Source organism: Labrus mixtus, chromosome 1, assembly GCF_963584025.1.
Source record: "Labrus mixtus chromosome 1, fLabMix1.1, whole genome shotgun sequence".
NCBI classification, from domain to species: Eukaryota; Metazoa; Chordata; class Actinopteri; order Labriformes; family Labridae; genus Labrus; species Labrus mixtus.
The window spans coordinates 28,078,096-28,097,427 of NC_083612.1; the positions used below are offsets into that span (position 1 = coordinate 28,078,096).

Genomic DNA, 19,332 nt, shown 5'->3' on the forward strand with positions numbered 1-19,332 from the left:
GAGGACACAGGGTGCATCTGAGGGCAGCAGCGTGTTCCGTCATCGAAGCATAATGTTTGCCACTTGACTTTCTCCCCGTGATACTCGTGCTAACAGCCATTTAGACTTTGTTTGCTCCACTTGAGTGTCAGATATCTACTAGTACCTGTACGAATAAACTAGTACAGGTACTGCAGGAAATATGGGGACAATATTTTTTTTGTGTACCTTTCAGATTGTTTCATCTAGTCTACATTTTTTTATGGTGCAGACTGAAGAAGCTCTGGCAATTAAGAAATGTAGTGGTTTTTTATATCGCATATGTAAGTCATACAAAGTGAAGTAAACAGGCTATACCTGGCAGTCTGAGTGAGGTAAACATAAGATCTTAAAGATTAGCAAATAAATATGTGCTTCTGCCATGTTTTTAATTTGAAGTGATTGACAACAAGTGTGCAAAAAAGATCCATGCTAGACTATAAACTGTAAAGTAAAAATGTTTAATCTGGGTATTGAGAATGACTATGATTGAATCATTATAGGAACATACAAAACAAATGTAAAAAAAAATATGTACATTTATATACACAATTAAAGGCATACAAAAGTGTAAATACTGCCAACACGCAGTGGACTCCTGTTTCTTGAAGAGTTACAAATACAACCTACCTCGTACAAACTACAGAGCATAACACTAAACCATTCTACGTACAATCCTTTTTTCTCTAATTCACACATTTAATAACTTTAACATTATGCAAATAGGAGAAAACATATTCAAGATAATACTCATTTTAAAAAATGACACGAAAAACACACAAACAGCCAAAAAAAAAATGGCTACCATAGCATAGATGATTGTATCCACTCTTTAATAAAGCTTCTCATATCGTGTGCATCATAAAGTGTTCAAAACCCTGTTACACTGCTGTAAAACTTCCACATAGGTTAACATGCAAAGAAAAGATGAGATATAGAAAAGTAGAAGCTTAAAATAACTAAGTCGAGCGAGCCTGTTTGATAGGATATTTTTCCTATTCCTTTAAATATAGTGTTATTATTATTATTAAAGATAGTGTATGTATCTATCAAAATAATCTGAATCAACTTTATCAACACAGTACAATTTCTTTGTTTGTTTTAGAGGAATAAGTAACAATTCTATTCAATCAAAAAATATTCTCTTACAAAGTGATAGTGGTCATGACATATTGGATGATTTATGGACGACCCTCAAGGTAAATAACAATTTCTTCTGAAATTTTGATGTTTCCTGTACATTATTCTCCTAACTCACATGGCCTAATAAAAGTCACATAAAAACATATGACACAAAATGATTACCTCTTGATTTCTTGGCAAAAACATGTTCATATTTTTGAAGACCATGACCTCACTGGACACAGCTGTCAGTCTTTACGTTTGCAGCCAAGAAGAGGACCTCATCCCTCCAAATCCTTTTTGTGTGTTGGTGTTAGTGCATTTAATAATCATGAAGTTTTATTTCCAAAACACTCCTTTTCAAGTGAGTCTCATGGGTCAATCCTTTGTCTGTCTTCAACTTATCCAGGGCTCGGTTGCTGTGGCATCAAGAATTTCCAGTCATGCCTCTCTAGAGAAATGTTTTTCAGTTCCTCCTGGCAGATCCCAGAGCAATCCCATCCTAGATAAGACACAAGATCCCTCTACTGAGTTTTTGGTCGACGCTGTGGTCTCCACTCTGAACAGAGTCTCTGCACAGAAACAGGTGAACGTTAAGTGTAGGGTCAGTGCCTACTGTCATGCTCTAAAAAACACTCTGGTACATTTCTTCTTTGGTAGTTGAACTGATATCAGTCCTTGTCCGATTCTTTGTAGTCAACTTTTTATTAGTGTTTCAGTCATATATGTTTTCCAGTCAAAAAGAAGAGTGGTCGGTCCTCTTTGGCGTTGGCAGTCTGGAATTCGTCACTGAGCCTGAACCTCCACTCCTCCTCTAGCTCCAGCCTGCCCACCGTTTGCCTCAAGGAGCTACGATCTGCACCAATGACACACAGAGTCGCACCTACAGGGAAGCAAACAGGAGGAAGAGGGACACAGACTTTAAATATGCTGTGGAAATCAACCTCTTTCAACCTCATGTATTAATTACACTTTAAGTGGGTATGCTATGGAACAAGCAGAAACTTTGGGCTAATGTGTGTGTGCGTGATCTTCCCCCCTGTGGCCATGTTTTTTTAATATTTTAATCGTCTGTCATGAAGCACAGATACGTTTTCAAATGAAATCAAAGAGGCCATTTACAACTTGTAGGCTCTCAATAAAGTACCGCTACCCAAAAATGCGTCATTGCATCTGGGCCAGCGCTACCCTGTATCTGCCTTATTACCTTGGAGGAAGGTGAACTTCTTGAGGAACCCAGCAGTCACAAAGGAGTCAGCAAAACAGAGGAGGAGGCCGCTGAAAAGTAGCCCTGTAGTGCTGATGTTGACAGAGTGAGGTCTGGAACTCACAAAACACACCGTCACCTGCAAGAGGAGAGAAGAGTGAGACCTTTATTTATAGGCAAAACTTCACAATGTCCATCTCTTTATGTTTTTATTAATGTCCTTATTAAGGGCAAAATGTATGTTTCCATGTGTGTCATTGTGTGTGTGTGTGTGTGTGTGTGTGTGTGTGTGCTGTCTACCTCAGGCCCCAGGTTGAGGTAGCAGTCCACAGACAGTACAGGGTGTGCGTAGTTCTTGGTGCTGAGGGGAAACAGCTTCTGGCTGGTGTGTTGGAGGTATTTCTCCAGGAGCAACTGAGCAGGTGTAGCCAAGAAAAGGTGCTTGCTGTCTGGGGCACAAACGTACTGCGATGGCCCAACTGAGGTGGGAACATCTGTCATCTGGAGAAATTTCAAATTGACGTTAATAAATGTTATCAACATGTGATTTTGTAACTTAATATTGATGACTTACCATTACGTGCAAACACAGATTCAAATCATGTTAACTGATGGATTTCTAATCCAAAAGCAATCAGGTTAAAAGATACAATTATGTGCTCTCTGACAACATCTGTTCAACATATTTTCTTTTTGATTAATATTTGCACCTTTTTTTTTAGCCTGGCACGAAAACAACTGCATTGTTTTTTGTCTTATTGAAGTTACAACTGTTTCTCTGCTCTGCTCCTGAGTAACATTTGGTTTTGTCTTTATGTGTGTTGAGCTTCTACCTTGGTCTTGATGATGAATGTCCTGTATCCTCCGATGGCGATCTGCTTCTTCATGACGCTGAAGCTGTTGAACCGGCAGACGAGCAGTCCTGCACTGTGCAGCCTCAGGGTGAAGTCCACATCGTGACAGGTGAAGCGGTTCTGGTCGTACTGCACGTTCTGACTGCGGTCGACATTGAGTAGGAGGAAGTCGTGAAGGTGACCCCTGGAGAACGGCTCTCTCCTTGGATTGCCTGGATTTAAAAAAACAAACATTTCAACTTTTTAATTCACTTAAGAAAAGAACCCTGATACGCCTTAAATTGATGCTGGTCATTTTCTAGAGGTGTCCTGTGCATCCTTCTAATAGTGAAGTTCATAGAGTTACATGTTCATTTATTTATTTGTAATTAATTGTAATTCTTAAGGATGCCATAAGAATTTACTTTTGACTCTTGTATCTGAGAAAATACATTAAGTAAATGTGTATATTATTTGAAAATATTGCAATTTTGTCTAAATATTTGCCGTTTTTTAAAGGTATGTGACATCATGACTCTAACCTGTGAGTCCACGGCTGCTCCACTTCCTGATCCCGCAGAGTCCATATTGGACCAGGTCTGGACATGCCTCCATGTGCTGTAGGACCTGCTTCAGTGACACAGCGTGCTCCACTGCACCACTAACAGCAACAAACAGCAGCAACTCATAAACAATTACATCAAAACATTTTAGTTTCATTAAAAACAACAGATTTATTGTCCAACACGATTACTCGTTTAAACAACATGCCTGTATGTACCTTCGAGTGTCCAGATCCACTGCGTTCCACATAACACAGGAGTCATCAGCCAGTATGATGAAAGGCCAGACATCACCTGCTGGGCCCCCTCCCTCCAAACGTCGACTGCGCTCCAGCTCTAAGTTGTGATATGAGAGCTCTTTAATCAGGAAATGAGCAGCACCTGAAGTAGAAAGAGAATGAGTTATCTAGTAGTAAACAGACAATCACATTTTAGTAATTGCTTAATTTGCCTTTATTAAAAATGTATGAAATTAAGGATTCTCTACATATTTAACAGCAGTAATGACATACCTATTCCAGCTCCATTGAAGACAGTGGGCAGGACCAGCATGATGTGGTTGGGCCAGTATTTCTTATACACAGCCATCTCGTATTCTTTGACCACCAGGATGTGTAGATGAGAGGCTCCGTCCATAGCATGGTACAGGTTAAAGAGCCCATGCTCATGACGGCCAGTGGTCGGGGTGAAGATTGGACTCTTGATGCAGTCTGGGCTCTGGAAAAGTATAAAAGAAAACATATTTGTAAGTTTAGCCCCTGACAAAATGTGTCAAATATCTTACATACTTTAAGAGAATAAAAGAGAATCTGAAACAGGCAGAGCAAAAAGTAAGATATTACTGTCATTGAACATATTCAGTTTTTACATTACAAAATTAATACTCATTTCTACTGCAATCACAATATCTCATGAGTTGTTAATTTCTAGATGCTATGATCTGTGTACTGGATTAGGGATCTTGGGACGTGTTGGTCTCTAATGATTCAGTATGAAAAAAGTTAACCAGAGAATAAAGATAGGTTCATACATTTTCTGGTCAGAAGTTGTAAAAAAAAGGTGTTTAAAAAGCACTCGATTAACAAAATGTCCTCTCTCTTACTTAGTGGGTATTGACAGGCTGTAGAGGAGCCACAGGTTGGATTCAAACCTGAGCATCCAGCTTTTGAGGACTGAAGTCTCTGTACACAAGGCACACAAACTAACCACTAGGCCATCTGAGTACCACCAAAGGGGATTTTTAAAGCTTTAACTTCAACCCAGTAACAGGCAAGACCTGGATCTCCACTAGTGGCCTCTTAGCCATAGTCTAACATGTAGCACCACCTAGTGGAGTGCAAGCATGCTGCATTGATCTGCATATATATTTAAAGGCAAGGGTAACGTGTTGAGATAAGTGCATTTACTTGAAAAGGATTTGCTACAACTCCGACTTTGACCAAGTTTTAAACAGGACAGTTTGGCACATTCACTTTCATTGTGTTGTAAATAACCCTCACAAACAGCTGACATTCACACTGTTGGCAATGATCTTCAGTCTAAGCTACCATTAGTCTTCACTGAAAGTGAATGTTGGATAATAAAACAGTTTCAAGCAGTAAGCCGTTTGTGTGGGGTGAAGAAATGTAGCTGTGCGTTTAGTTCTCTTGAAAGATCTTTTATTTTCCCCCTTTGTTTACGTAATCTAAAATGTACAAACAAGTTTATCACCGACAAGACATTTTCACCAAGTCCTCGCTAGAGGCTGTTGTGCACAGTACCAATCGAACTACATGTGTACTGCATACATTGGAATTTTTCCAGTTGTTGTTTTTACTCTGCACATATCTGGCAAAAAAGGAAACGCTAATATTTCAGGGTTCATAGCTAAGCTTCAACAAAGAAGGGACTTACCCAGTCAGAGGTGAGAGGCAGCCTCATGCTCTCCAGCTGGCCTCCAGGATTGCTGAAGCTGAAGTAGTGCTCTTTAGACTTTGGGATGATGAAGTAGAGTTGGATCTCTTCCCCGAGCAGTAGATGGGTGAATGTGAAGGCATGCAGTGTTGACTCATACATCTGGATATAAGAATGGAAAGGAGATGCAACATACTGTACATGTTGACATTTATCATTCAAAAGAAGTGACAGTGTCACTTTTCATGTTGTGTTGTTGTGTTCTGCTGACCTGGTATCTTGGATTGAAGCCCAGGTACTGGTGACACTGTTCACAGTGGTGGTAGGTGTTGTAGGCTGCATATTTAGACAGCTTGATCCTAGATGTCCGCCGTCTAATGTACACATCCTCCTGGCGCATTGGGTTTCCTTGAAAAGACAACAGGAGCGAGGATGGATTAGGAGAATAGCACATTTACAGATAGCTTCTGAGAATTTGTTTTAAAAGCAGCAGACATAAAGATGAATGTTGTGTCAATATAGTGCTTTTATACTGATATTGTCTGTGTGTGTGTGTGTGTGTGTGTGTGTGTGCGTGCGCACCTACCCTTAGCACTGGGTTTGTATTCAGGGCAATAGACAGAGCTGATGTCATCATATTTGGGATCATGGATGGTGTAGTTGAAGTGTATAGTCTTCATGATATCTGGGTTGGGCCAGCGAGAGTTGGGTGGGTGGTACTGCACTCCCTCTGCCTGAGCACCTAGACACACAACACATTTAAAAATGTATGCATTACATACAAGTACTAAAAATATTGATAATCAAAATTAAAACTGGATTGACCCAGTAAATCATAGATACAATCATATGATCTTAGCAAAAGCATTGCATTGAAATATAGAAAAGGTAAGGAAAACTGGAAAAAATCAAAAGTGAGCAGAAGTTATGCGATAAGGCTAGCCACCATTATTACTCTAATGTAGGAGGTAACTAATACTGGGAGTATACTCACTGTAGTTGATGTCTTCTTCATCGTAGATATCCACCTCCATCAGTCTGATCAGCATCCGAGACAAAGTACCTAAGAAGTGCAGGTACGCTCCTGTCTTACCCACCTGACCCACGGAAAATACAAAAGCAGCTACATGAAAATGAACAGCAAAGAATGAGCTTTAGTTTGAACAAAGGAAAGAAAATAGGTCAGCAGGTACCTGTGGAGGTCCACTGAGCAGCAGTCTGCGAGGGTGAAAGTTGTCACTTCGTCCTTCAGTGCGGTTGCTGCAGTCCATGTGGTAGGAGCGAGGCACGGTCCACTGGCGATAGTACAGTGACTGCTCTGTGCACGTCATCATCTTACTCAGCAATGGCCTGCACACAGAAGAAAAGTGAACAGCTGGATTTCTCCAAGTGAGACCTGTAACATTCACATACAAACCTTTATATAACTATGCGTTCTACACATTTGTAACATATCTTTAAAACAAGATTCAAAACTCATTTTGACAATGAAGGAGTAATGAAGTCATTTCCTATAAAAAAAAAGTAACTAAATAAGCCAATGAAACATTGTTTATCTAGAGATATATCACAATGTTGGACTGCCTTATTTGCCTTAAACGTAGATGAAGGAGGCCATCAGACCGTCATGTTTGTAGACATATTAGTTTGTATTAGAATGATCAAAAAGGGCAGATCTACCTTTACTGATTATACTTACCATTCTTTTTCAAGTTCTGGTAACTCTGCATAGCACCAGCAGTTCATCAAAGTTCATAACAGTGATAACGTCCCACAGGTAGAGTAGTGCTTGGTTTATGATTACTCAGCTTTTGTATCAGTACCATCAGTTTTAAAGTAGTGGTGTGTAAAAAAAAAGTCACAGTCATATTTTACCTAAAGCTGCTGGCCCATGCGACGGACATGTGTGGCAGGAATGTAGTACATCGTGGAAGCCCGCTGCTGTCGCTAGCTGTGATGATATCGTAGAGGGCACGAGGGAGGAGCACAGAGGGCGGTCGACTCACTCCTCGAGCCCAGGAGCAGCTCAGATGAGGAGAGGAGGCTCGGGGGGACAAGGAGCCAGAGGAGGTGGACTTGGAGTGTTGGCGGCGAGACTGTGCAGGGGGAAGTATTTGTGGTTGAGTATGAGGTACTTGCATGTTGGAGAGGGACTGGTGCTGGGAAGATGTTTGATTGTAATGTTGGGAATTTGGTTGAGCTAGTGACTGATTTTGACCCTGAAATTGGGGCTGGGAGTGACCCTGCACTTGAGGGAGGGTTTGGTGGTGTAGCGCAGGTTGAGGACACAGAAGAGACTGAGACAGGGGCTGGGGTTGATTTTGAGTCTGTGATGGTGAGGGAGACTTTATGGTATCAGGGGTCCTTTTCTGAACATTTGGAGAGGTGGTGCTTTGTGCAGGGAAGGGATCTGAACCTCCACTGTCTGGGCCTGACCGAAGTTGCTGACTGGATGACAGAGGGGAGTCCCCTAGATAAGGCAGGAGGAAAAAAAACAACAACAAAAAAACCAGTTAATTAGGTACCAAATTAGTTGAGATATCAATCTAAATTGCAATACTAAATATTACATTACATTTCACAAGCACATAAAAAAGTTAAATTGCATATATCTTCACCATTCTCTTGTCCCTCCTCCTCCTCATTGTCAGTACTGCTGAGTTTCTCTGCATCACTCTCCAGCTGGTCACTTCCTGGTCCTGGGTTGTGTGGAGGTCGGGACTCTGCCTTCACTAGATAAGCAGCCAGTCCTAGCTCTTGTTCAAGTGTGGTCCTCTGGAGGTAGGAGCAGCTTATCACTCTGAGATCACAGTACTTCAGTGATCTGTAAACACAATGGATTCACTGTCAACATTTAAGATAACATGCATTTTAGTTTGAGCTGCTTCTTAAGAAAAAATAATGTTACTCTTTTGAATTCACTGTTGCTACACAGCAAACCTGTTTTCACATAACAGGGGTTAACAATTGGTTATAAAACGAGAGTACACAGATGTTGGTAACAAATAATAATCAGATACACACACACACACACACACACACACACACACACACACACACACACACACACACACACACAGAGCTGTTCTGCCATCCCAAACACTTTAAAGTGACACAGTTTTTTCATTTTTTTACACCTCTGTTACTATCTCTGATGCCAGATTAGCGAACTACTTACTTTGTCCCCCCACTTCATCTCTGTGGTATTTATATTGATGGCGAGGGGTAACAGAGGTGTAACAGTGCCATCTTGGACAGGCAATATAAAAGGGGCTACTGTGTGTACCTGGGCAGGGATTCTCCCAGAGGCTCAGCTCCTGACAAGATAAGTATGCAGGGGAGGGCCTCCAGTTCTAGGTAGGTCCGAGGAACCCAGTCAGCCTCCTGGATCTTCAGCCATGTCTGCAGTATATAAACACAAACGCAAGCTCAGAAACCCCAAAGTTTTCACTGTCATTATTGTCATCTACTTGTTAGAGCATCTATCTTAAAAACAATGTATCCTCACAAACTATAAACACAAATTGGACTGAGCCTCTTGGTTCCAATAGAGAAATATATGCAGAAATGCAAAAGACCTGCATTCTTTCTAATATCCAGCAGGGGAAGACTCCCTGGTTGGAAAAGGAAGTAGCATTGTAAGAAAACCGATGAGATAATGATTGTGCTTCTTATCTGATTCATAAGCTTGTTAAAAAACTTGTGAGTCTGTGGTTTGCTAGGGTTAAATCTTCCTCAATACAGCATTCTTTATTTTATGAATAATGGTCCTTTTCCAAATGAACCTAGCAAAAAGTCATGTTTATTATAGGGTATGGCAAGATGAAATTGACAACAATGCATATCCACTCTGCCATCATAATATGGTCACCTCAAGCAAAAACCAAGAGGGTGGCAGCAAAATGCTAAAATCAAGGCTTCAAAAAAGGGGTTTACTAATGGGTAATGTCATGACGCATACATCTATTTCATATACACAGTCTATCTATGTCTATCCAGTACTCCATGCTAGAATACACCTCTATCCCACCTTGATCTGGTCAGTGAAGTTCTGTCCAATAGTCAGAGCTTGGTTTGGATTCCCCATGATGATTTCAAAACTCTCCTCCAGACCAAGCTGCCTCCTAACTCTGGACAGCCGTCTGTGGGCCCACGCTGCCAGAGCCAGCGAGGGTATCCGCAGCAGGACCATGTGGCCATGGTGGGCGGGACATTGCTGGGCAGCAGTGAGCAGTGATTGTACAATCTCTAGGGTCTCTACAGACGTGTGTTTGTGGAGATTGTGGGAGCCGCTGATTCTGCCAGATACAGCCATCAGAGCTACACAGTAGTGTTGGATCAATACTGTAGTCCGGATCACAGCACTGTGCAGCTTTGGGAACCTGGGGGAAAGAGATATACAGCTCTCATTTCTCTGTGAGCTTGCAAAAAATGCAAACTTGATTTAGAAGCAAGGATTAAGCATGTGTGCATTAGAGTTACCTCTCTTCCAGAGCAGATGCCATACTTTCAAAGGAGGAATCACAACGCATCAGAGGCAGGCTGCTGCCTGAACGCGTTGACTCTAAAAGCTCTGACACACCAAAGTACCTCGTCCTCTCATGGTACAAGTCCACATCCTACACACAGATACAAGCAATTGAATCGAGTGTGAACTTCATTTCAATAGCAATGAGTGTAAGTTTAATACAAAGTGTGTACGGTCTTACATTACTGAACGCAGAGGGCCAGTGGATCTCGTTGTAAGGGCTGATGCGAGTATACTGCGTCTGCAGGGCGAAGGGGAAAGAAGTGACGTGGAGAATAAGGATGTTTGGAGCATCTCGGACCTGTCTGGAGTTTAACAGCTGGTCCACCAGACCCAAACTACTGTCTGAGCTACTGCAGGATTCACTGAATGAGAGAAACAGATAAAGACAAAGTAGAAAGAAAGATCAAACACACTTTACTTGTCTGCCACTGCTCTCATTAGACCACAATATTTCACTGGTGTAACATACAAAGTGAACACACTAATTATTTTGCATCACATTTGATTTTTTTTCCCTCTTTCTTTTTCTCACACACACATGTTAATGTCCCGGTGGGCATGGTCATGGACCAGGATGTAAAGCGTGTAGGAGTTCCTATGTGCTTCCTGAATGAGGTTGTCAATTCGTGTCTGAGCGCTCTGATCCATCTTGACCACATAACGCTCAGCCTCCTGCTGAGACAAACACTCCTGGTCTAAACCCCCCCGCTCCTGAAGGACACCTGAGTAAAACAAAGAAAAAACAATTGTTGTACAGTTTAATATAAAAACAGATCATGTAAGAGGTGCAAACATAAAACCAAAAGATGTTTCTAATCACTCTTCATTAAAGACAATAATGGATAAAAACAATTGCTGACAAGAAACGAGTCATATTACAAACCAGAGCTCCAGAGGTGAAGAACTGTCTGCTGAAATGTGACCTCAGAGGGCGGGACTAGGATGAGGAAGCTGACCCTGTCAAACGAGCCGAGGTCCAGGTTCTGAGTGCTGGAGTCGGCTATCGCACAAACATGGGACAGGAGCTTTCTGGCAACTGCAAGCTGGATGGGACGAACCTCACGCCAATCTACAGAGTATTCTACACACACAAGCACAAATTCATATCAACAAACTCTTAAAAAAATACTATAATGGATCTAGTATAAAGAGTGCACACTTGCTGGCAAAAGGAGGGATCATGTCAGACAGACTTTTTCAAAGATCACTTTCACACTGTGTCTCACCTGAACAGGTGTCTTTGGGACTTGAAGCTCCCTCTTTAGTGCTCGGTGAGTCTTTTGAACCCTGTGTTTGTGACTCTTTTGGTCTCTGAACATCTTTTGGACTGTGCCTGGATTTTAGACTCTTATCTTCAGCCGACTCCTGACTACTGGACATGGGAGACTGCTCGTTACTGTCCACGGTGGCACTGTCCAGCAGGGAGTCCAAATCACCATCTGATAAACAGAAAGATGCACTTTATGTTGGTAAATTATTATAAGTATACACATTAGCAGCATTTCAGCGTGTAATTGAAAGCAGACAGTCAGACAAACCTTGTCCGAGGCAGTTGCAGTAGTGGATGAGTTCCTGGGCAACACCAGTGGAAAGTTGCTGGTTTATTTCTTTTAGTCCCTCACTGGGAGAGTACATGCTCTCTGCCAAAGCCCGACACTGGTGTTTACCTGCAAAATGTACACCAAAAAACACACCAATAAAATTGTATATATGCTTCTTGGTTCATTTTCAAGAAACTTTATTACATTCACATAATAAAAAACACAACCCCTACCTGTGACAATCACACAGGATTGTGTTTCCTGTCCTGGTGCAGTGACAATAATTACTACATAGTTGGTGTTTTCGAGCCGTCCTTCCTTTAGCCTGCTGAACGTTTGCTGGATGCCTTGAGCCAAAGATCCAATCTGCTCGCCTACAACCGCCACGCCTTCTCCACAGGATGATGCAGCCAGCTGGGCCAGCCAAGGAAGCTGGCTAGGGGTCAGAGGTTGCTGGCTCTGGGGCGGTAATGAGAGATGCTGCGGGAGGCCAGGCAGGGTGGACAGGGTCTGGTAAAATGGTAGAAAAAGAAGAGCAGGTTTTTCATTAATTGTGAATTACCATATGCATAGAGTACAGGTAAAGGATGGCATTATAAGAGGAATACAAAAGGACAAGGAAAAAAAGAAAAAAATTGGGAAAGTTTAGAGCATTGAATCTAAATATAAAAAAAAAAGATTTCTTTAGTTCTTTTATTCCTTTATAAGAAATACCTACACGTCTGTAAGACACCTGTGAGGCACCCTGTCTCACCTCTATGCCATATAGTCTCCCCTGGGTGGCAGCTGTTTGAGGCTGCTGGTACTGTCTGATCTCGCTGAGGTGGGACTCCCTCCATGACCTCATGAAAATCTGCTCCAAGTCCTCAATGAGGGGCACCTGGTCTGGACCTTGGATGGTTTTATTGGGAGGATAAAAAAATGATATGAAATATGTAAAAACAAAAAAAGAAAGTCACTAAAACTCAATTTAAAGGAACTTGATGTTTGTTTCTTTTCTGTCACCTGGTGGCCATTATAAGGCATAGCAATAGTATCATGGAAAGAAAATTAATATTAACTGAATTTCAGTCCCACTGAACTGTGTGTAATTACAGCATGTATTTTGGAAAAAGGATTTTCACTGACCTAGCTGAACGAGGTAGTACACCGTGAGTAGAATCTGCATCTCAGTTGACAACGGCTGGATGGGTGATGGTCCGTAGTGCTGGTAGACTCTGGGGAGCGTCTGGGAGCTCAGATAACAGCTCTGGAGCAAAGAACTGACGAGCACTTCACTGACATTGCCAGTTAGCTGAGGGAGAGGGCCGTGACCTGTGTCAGTGGGAGGCAGGCAGAAACAAGGATGAACATGGAGAGGTGGCTAAGATTACTTTCAGCCATTTTCATTATGGATTCTTTGAAAATCCCCACATCCTTTCCACATATTTTTATTTCAGTTATATATGGTTAAGAAACTTGAATCCAAATTCTATCACTTCATCTTTGGGACATAGGATGTGCCAAATAATATCAGGTAATAAAGGGTTGGAAAAGGTGCTTGCCTTACTGATGGCTAGATGGCAAAATGGTTGTGCATTCAAAAAAATGATGGAGCACAACAATTTAAAATAGATGTACATGTTAAATGTAGCCTTTAAAAAAACAACAACAAAAAATAAAAACAATGCAGACTTCATAGCCTGAGTCTTTAAGCCTATCAGCTCCTCTTTCATTAGATGCAAATTATTCATATATTTCCTAATAACCTGTGTTTGAGCTCATTGCTTGTAATATGTTTATTGGATGGCGGCATCAAACATGTGAGGTAATGAAAACGAACACAACATAGGACATAGGAAGTGTTTCGGGGCTAAGAGGTGTGGGAGGAAAGGTGGATGACTTGACAGGTGATACAAAGGATTGAAAGGGTGGAGGGGATGACGGAAGGCAAACAGGCTGAGAAACAGACTGGGGTGTTGGCTGACCTCTAACCTGAGAGAAATAGGGAGCTAATTGACCATCTGGTAGGTGGTTACTGAAAACTCTATCTGTTCACCTGCTTGGGAGAGGGTTTCAAAATGTTACTCAACCCTGTCAAGAGCACGGAAAATCTTGAGAAACTTGGAGGTGTATTCTATCAACATAAATAACTGATAGAATGATAAAGCTGACCTTTAAAGATGACAGGTTGCAGTCTGCAGGTGTGTAGCAGCTGATCAGGGATGGTTACAGACAGCTCTGGGGGAGAAATTGGGGTTGAGGAACCCTGCGGTGAGCTCAGTGGAACGGCTGTCTCTGGAGAAAGCACATGAACATATTTACATTTAAAAATAAAAACAGTACTCTTCAGGTAACTCTACTGTCTTGTGTAAACATGTTACACTGAATAAATGACTTTAACAACATGATTACTCTTATTCCCCCCTTTGTACCTGGCCTGGCTCCACTACTTATGACAGAAGAAACTGGTATTGTTGTTGAGGTGGATGAAGATGGAGGTGTCTTCACAGCGCTCTCTGGCAGACTGTTGGCAGAGGACTCAGGGGACCAGCCCTTGTGCCTCTTTTTTGGAGGTCCAGCATTTGCAGGTGGACCTACAGAATAGAAAATAAGATTAGAAGTAAGTCAGCAATGAAATGCATTTTGCCCAGACACCCTCTCATCCCTCGAACCACTAGTAATACGAATAAATAAATTTCAAATATAATGGTAAATCATTGGTACACTAATATTTTATCTATAAACACTGCTACTATGTGATGATTTGCCGGCTTTTTCCCAGTTAAGAGATTCTCTTAAATGAATCACTGCTGTTCATTTTGTTGATTTTAACTATAGTAGTTTCACTTGGTGTATTCAGACTGGTGTATTTACAACGGTGTATTCAGACTGGCGTTTCAAAATGAAATATGTGACGTTTCGTCTTCAATCTAAATGTTGCAGAGGCGTATTAGGGGGACTACGTGATCCCCGCTTTGTACCGCCTTTAGAGGTAGTAACAGAGGCGTTACAGAGGCAAGATGGGATCAGCTGTGCCAGGCTGGAGTGCAGCACTGTGTGTAGGAGCACGTCTGACTGTGTGAGTATATGGAGCTCCCACTATGCCGTGCTTCCACAATACCGAAATGCAAAGTGTATTCACAGACTGGGAAACCAATATTACCCCATCGCAGAATCAATATCAATGTACAAAGACGTGATGATGGCTGAGCTTAGTTACAGCACTTTTCTACAATTTGTTTCTTTGAATTATAATCGAGTTTTAAGAACCCCAAAATCAACAGAAGCTACACTACATGTTTTATGATGGACTTCTGGTAAAACATTATTGGAAGGCAGCTGTGTTTTTAGGTCACACATTAACCCGACTCTTCCTTTTCCCCTCAATGCTGTGTTAAAGTGCGCTCATAAGGAGACACATAAAAGGTCAACTTGTTAATAGGGCCATGAAAAAAACAACATTAACAGGAAGGAAGCTTTTCATCCTGTGAGAAGACAGGGAAAAAGACGAGACAGAGAGAGCATTTTACAACCCTGTTTAATAAAGGTGACAGACAAGAGAAAAGGGAGGGAGAGAGACAGAAAGACAAAGGACAACCCCCAACCCACAATGCAGCTGGCAGGCTCTTGCAGCAGGGATGAATAACACACACGCGCGCACACACACACACACACACACACACTGGGCTACTTGCGGTAGGAGTTCTCCCTTTCAGAGGTGTGAAGACACCCAGGCGAGGGGCTTATTGACAACAGACACAAACTGACCACGTTAGCATGAACTCAAGAAGCCAGCTAATGGTCAGAAAGGAGGTTACAGCAAAAAATGTAATTAAAAATGTGTTAGATAATATGTAACACTTTTTTTTTCTTTTACAAAAGCTACAAACGTAGATATAAAATAGCTCCATATATATAGTTTGAGTAAAAAACAAACGTGAAAACTGTTCAAAAAGAGGCTCAAGTTTCAAATTTGAATTTTTTGCAATGAGGACGCTTCGCAAAATTAACAAGAATTTACAACATTTAGTTTGAGTCAAAAACTGTTAATTTACTTTTTGAATATTTAACATAAAGCACAAGTATTAGCTATATCAGTCAACATTCAAATTGTATTCATTGATAGTTCAAGAGGATTACTCAATAAATAATCAATTGTACATATCAACATGTACAGTAAATACCTTCCTCAAGGTTGTGTCACACACATTGGTGTTGTGATAAGAATTTAAGCACAACTTAAAAGAAGTAACTTCAAAATGTTTCAATCTGAAAAAAAGACAATTCCTGTGTTGTCCATATATGAGGAGGATGGTAGTGTGTACCGTAGGGTGTACCTGTAGCTGAGGGTCTTCCCGGCCCTGACTGATTTAAAGGTGGCTGTGTGATAGAGGAGGGAACAGCATGATTGCCATTTGCCGGCGAGGGGGGAACATCAGCTATTTGTGGCAGAACAGGTGGGTCCACATGTGCTCCTGCTGTTTACAAAAAAGAAAAAATGAATAAATACAACTACATTACAACCAGACATCATTTAATTTTAGCGCTGTAAGAATGAGAAAACAAAAAACCAACACGACAACAATTGACAATGAGAGTAATAAAGGTTTCATCTTGACCACTGAGATGTCATCTTCAACTGTCTCCATATATCTGTTTGGTGTGTTACCTGTGTGTGATGGGTGAGTCGGGGTAATGTTTGGTGGCTGTCCATCCGATGTCACATGACCTTCTGCAAGGGTGGATGCAATCCGTCTAATCCTGCATTCTGAAACCCAAACATTCACACAAAAATAACTAATCTGATCATATGATCCTCATATGTGTGGGCTCTGGAGAACTAAGAGAGGCCATTCTGAGTAATAAATGAACTACCTGGTTTACTGAGTCATAGAACCTGTTAAACAAAGTTATATAAATAACTCAGTAAAGCTGTTTCTAGAAACAAACTAAATCTGCTCTGACTGCCAGGCTTTGAATTCTTTGAATAACTGACACATAAAACATAACAAATATATAAAACATATGTACAGATTTTTCTAATCAAAGCAAGAAATACCCCTGCAACAGCAACTACAGTAGGTCAGTATCAAGAATCATCATTCAGGTGTATACCATTAAATGCAGCAACAATAGCATGAGGTAAAATGCCAGAATAAAACACAACAACTACATCAGAGGAGAACAATATGCCGGTTAGGGATATATATATATATATATATATATATATATATATATATATATATATATATATATATATATATATATTAAAAAGGTAGATTACAAGTCACTTAAAATTCCACAAAGCTTAAACTCTATCTCTCAAAGTAGACGAAGAAGTTCCCTCATTATTCCTCAGAGCAAAATGATCATAAACATGAAAGAAGATATAGCATTTAATAGAATTACTTGGCTCAGCATAGCCCCCGTTGTCATTACAGCTCTAACTATTTTATAATATCAGCGTCAGTACATCACGACTACAGAAGGATTTAAGATTCTATTAAGCACAGGGTTTGTAAATAATTTGTTATTGCTGCATGGCACAACCCAGGAAAATGACTTAACTTAGTAAACATGTGAATAAAACCTAAAAAAAACCATTTTCACACTTCAAATCTAAAGGGATTACCTTAGAGGTACATTAGTGTCTAACATTGATATTCCCATAGTTCTCCCATAGCTTTCCCTCCCGAACAACAGGAACAACAGGAACAACAGGACCTTGAGAGACAAGCAAGATAGAACGCTACATCTACCAGGCCTTTTACTCAGGAAAATCATTTCACATTATTTCCATTTGATGTGTTGCCGCAAAGCTGTGGCGTCTTTGTACACTCTGTCGTGTCACCTTTCACATGCCCTTAAGGATTCACTACTAGTCCAGCTGTTCAGACCTTTTTCATTTCAGTTTCTCAGTTGGGCAAAATGCAATTCAAAAGAGCGATAACCAAAAGCAGATCCTCAGTGTATGCCTTCACTTAATCAACAATCCACTGGATGCTTGAGATGAAGAACAACTGGAGAACAATTGAAACTCCAGGCCACATGTTTCTCAGTTATACTAAAATGCTTTCAGAACAAAATTGGGCCCAGATTTAAATTGAAGTGTGACCTCAGTTGCCAAATACAATACATGTACATCGCTTACCGTGTCCCCTCCAGAAGACGGGAGCTCCTTGGACCAGCAGGCCCTGGTTGTTTCTGTAGAGAAGGTACTTCAAGTGCTTTTGTTTTTTGGGCTGCGTGCTGAGCTTCAGGTTTATGTGGTTGGAGAACTCTGTGAAATAACGAAAGCCTTTCTCTCCACAGCCCATGCAATTCCCTGAAAAACCTGGAGGGAGCACATACAGAAGATATATTTTCACCTCCTGTCTTGATGCCTAGTTTGGCTTATCATATCCTAACTCATGTCTACTCAAGACACAAGTGAGAACAACTTTCAAGGCTTAGTCTTTGAAAGAGGCCTAAATTGTCATTTTCACTTTTTAACAAACACTAATGATATGTGTGTGCTCCTTCAAGTCTACAGTCTCTCACCCAGCAGCGCATTGTGACCCCGTTCATCTGGCAGGAAGCGGTGGTCCACGGCACAGACCAGCAGGCTCTCAGGGAGGGAGGGGGACTTCACCCCAACCAACATGAACCCAGTGGGCACATCAAAGGGATCTGATGCCAGTGAAGACAGGCGCAGGTCTCGGCCTGCCTGACAGAAGCCTGTGGGGGAAGCAAAGACAGGATAAAACACTTTATTTCACACGTGATCATTGGTTGCAGCATCCTCTTTTAAACCTGACCACTAAACGCATGAAAGATTTTGAGAGCCTCTATATGTGTTCATGAACAAACCATCTGTGGTGCAGCATCCCTCAGGTGGGGGCTTCATCTGATAGGGTATAGGAGGACTGTTAGATTCTGACCCATCTTCATCATCCTCATCATCATTCTCTGCACGGCCTGTCGGGGACATACACATAAAAAATATAATTCTAAACTGTGGACAAGAGTGACAGGCAGATGCTACAGAGGTGCCAAGAACTCTTTATTATACTCCTTCTTCTTCTTCTTTGCATCCACAAAAACCCACCATCATGTGTCAACGGCTGCTCTGTCTCCAGATACAGCTGTGAGAACACAGGACGAGGCACTACAGTGTTGGACCTCAGAGACGCCTCAATGGAGTTATGGAGAACCTCCTCAAAGCGTGTGGTCCGTAGCTGGCCCGCATACGAGTTCCCCATTGGTGTCCTGCAAAAACACAACAATATTGTGTTGGACGGGAAAAAAAGGCCTTTGCAAGCTGACAGTAAATTGTTGTGATTACATACGTCCACTAAAAATACTGATTCTGATTGTGTAGGTTCAGATTAACCTGCCGTGCCATTATCATGTAAGATTAAGTATCAAAGTCCTGACAGAATGAGCAGCAGAAAAAAAAAAACATAAAACATAATTTATCCCAGTTATACATGACTACACGGTCCTGTTTACATCTGTTGAAAGAGTCTGACAATGAGAATAATGTGCTCCTTAAAGCTGCCAAGCCTTAGCAAAACACACACACAAGCATATAAAAACATCTGCATCAACACACGCAAACTCTGGAGTCAAGAAACACAACTTCTCACACAGACACACACAG

The 19,332-nt window shown here is 41.3% G+C and overlaps 1 protein-coding gene across 1 annotated transcript; it reads right to left on the reverse strand.

Moving 5' to 3' along the window:
- Positions 1-256: 256 nt before the first annotated feature.
- Positions 257-18,990, reverse strand: greb1 (growth regulating estrogen receptor binding 1). The gene is made up of 33 exons (XM_061041039.1): positions 18,778-18,990; positions 18,540-18,647; positions 18,231-18,407; positions 17,842-18,024; positions 16,360-16,458; positions 16,028-16,168; positions 14,123-14,284; positions 13,863-13,985; positions 12,837-13,022; positions 12,463-12,599; positions 11,942-12,218; positions 11,706-11,834; positions 11,394-11,606; positions 11,051-11,248; positions 10,706-10,889; positions 10,346-10,529; positions 10,119-10,255; positions 9,667-10,018; positions 8,923-9,038; positions 8,255-8,460; positions 7,512-8,106; positions 6,830-6,986; positions 6,631-6,733; positions 6,223-6,378; positions 5,908-6,044; positions 5,637-5,798; positions 4,256-4,460; positions 3,962-4,124; positions 3,723-3,841; positions 3,181-3,413; positions 2,648-2,848; positions 2,348-2,486; positions 257-2,023 (listed from the first exon to the last, which is right to left on the reverse strand). The coding sequence occupies exons 1-33, from the start codon at positions 18,929-18,931 to the stop codon at positions 1,860-1,862; spliced, it is 6,000 nt and encodes a 1,999-aa protein (XP_060897022.1). The 5' UTR covers positions 18,932-18,990; the 3' UTR covers positions 257-1,859.
- Between the last annotated feature and the right edge of the window lie 342 nt (positions 18,991-19,332).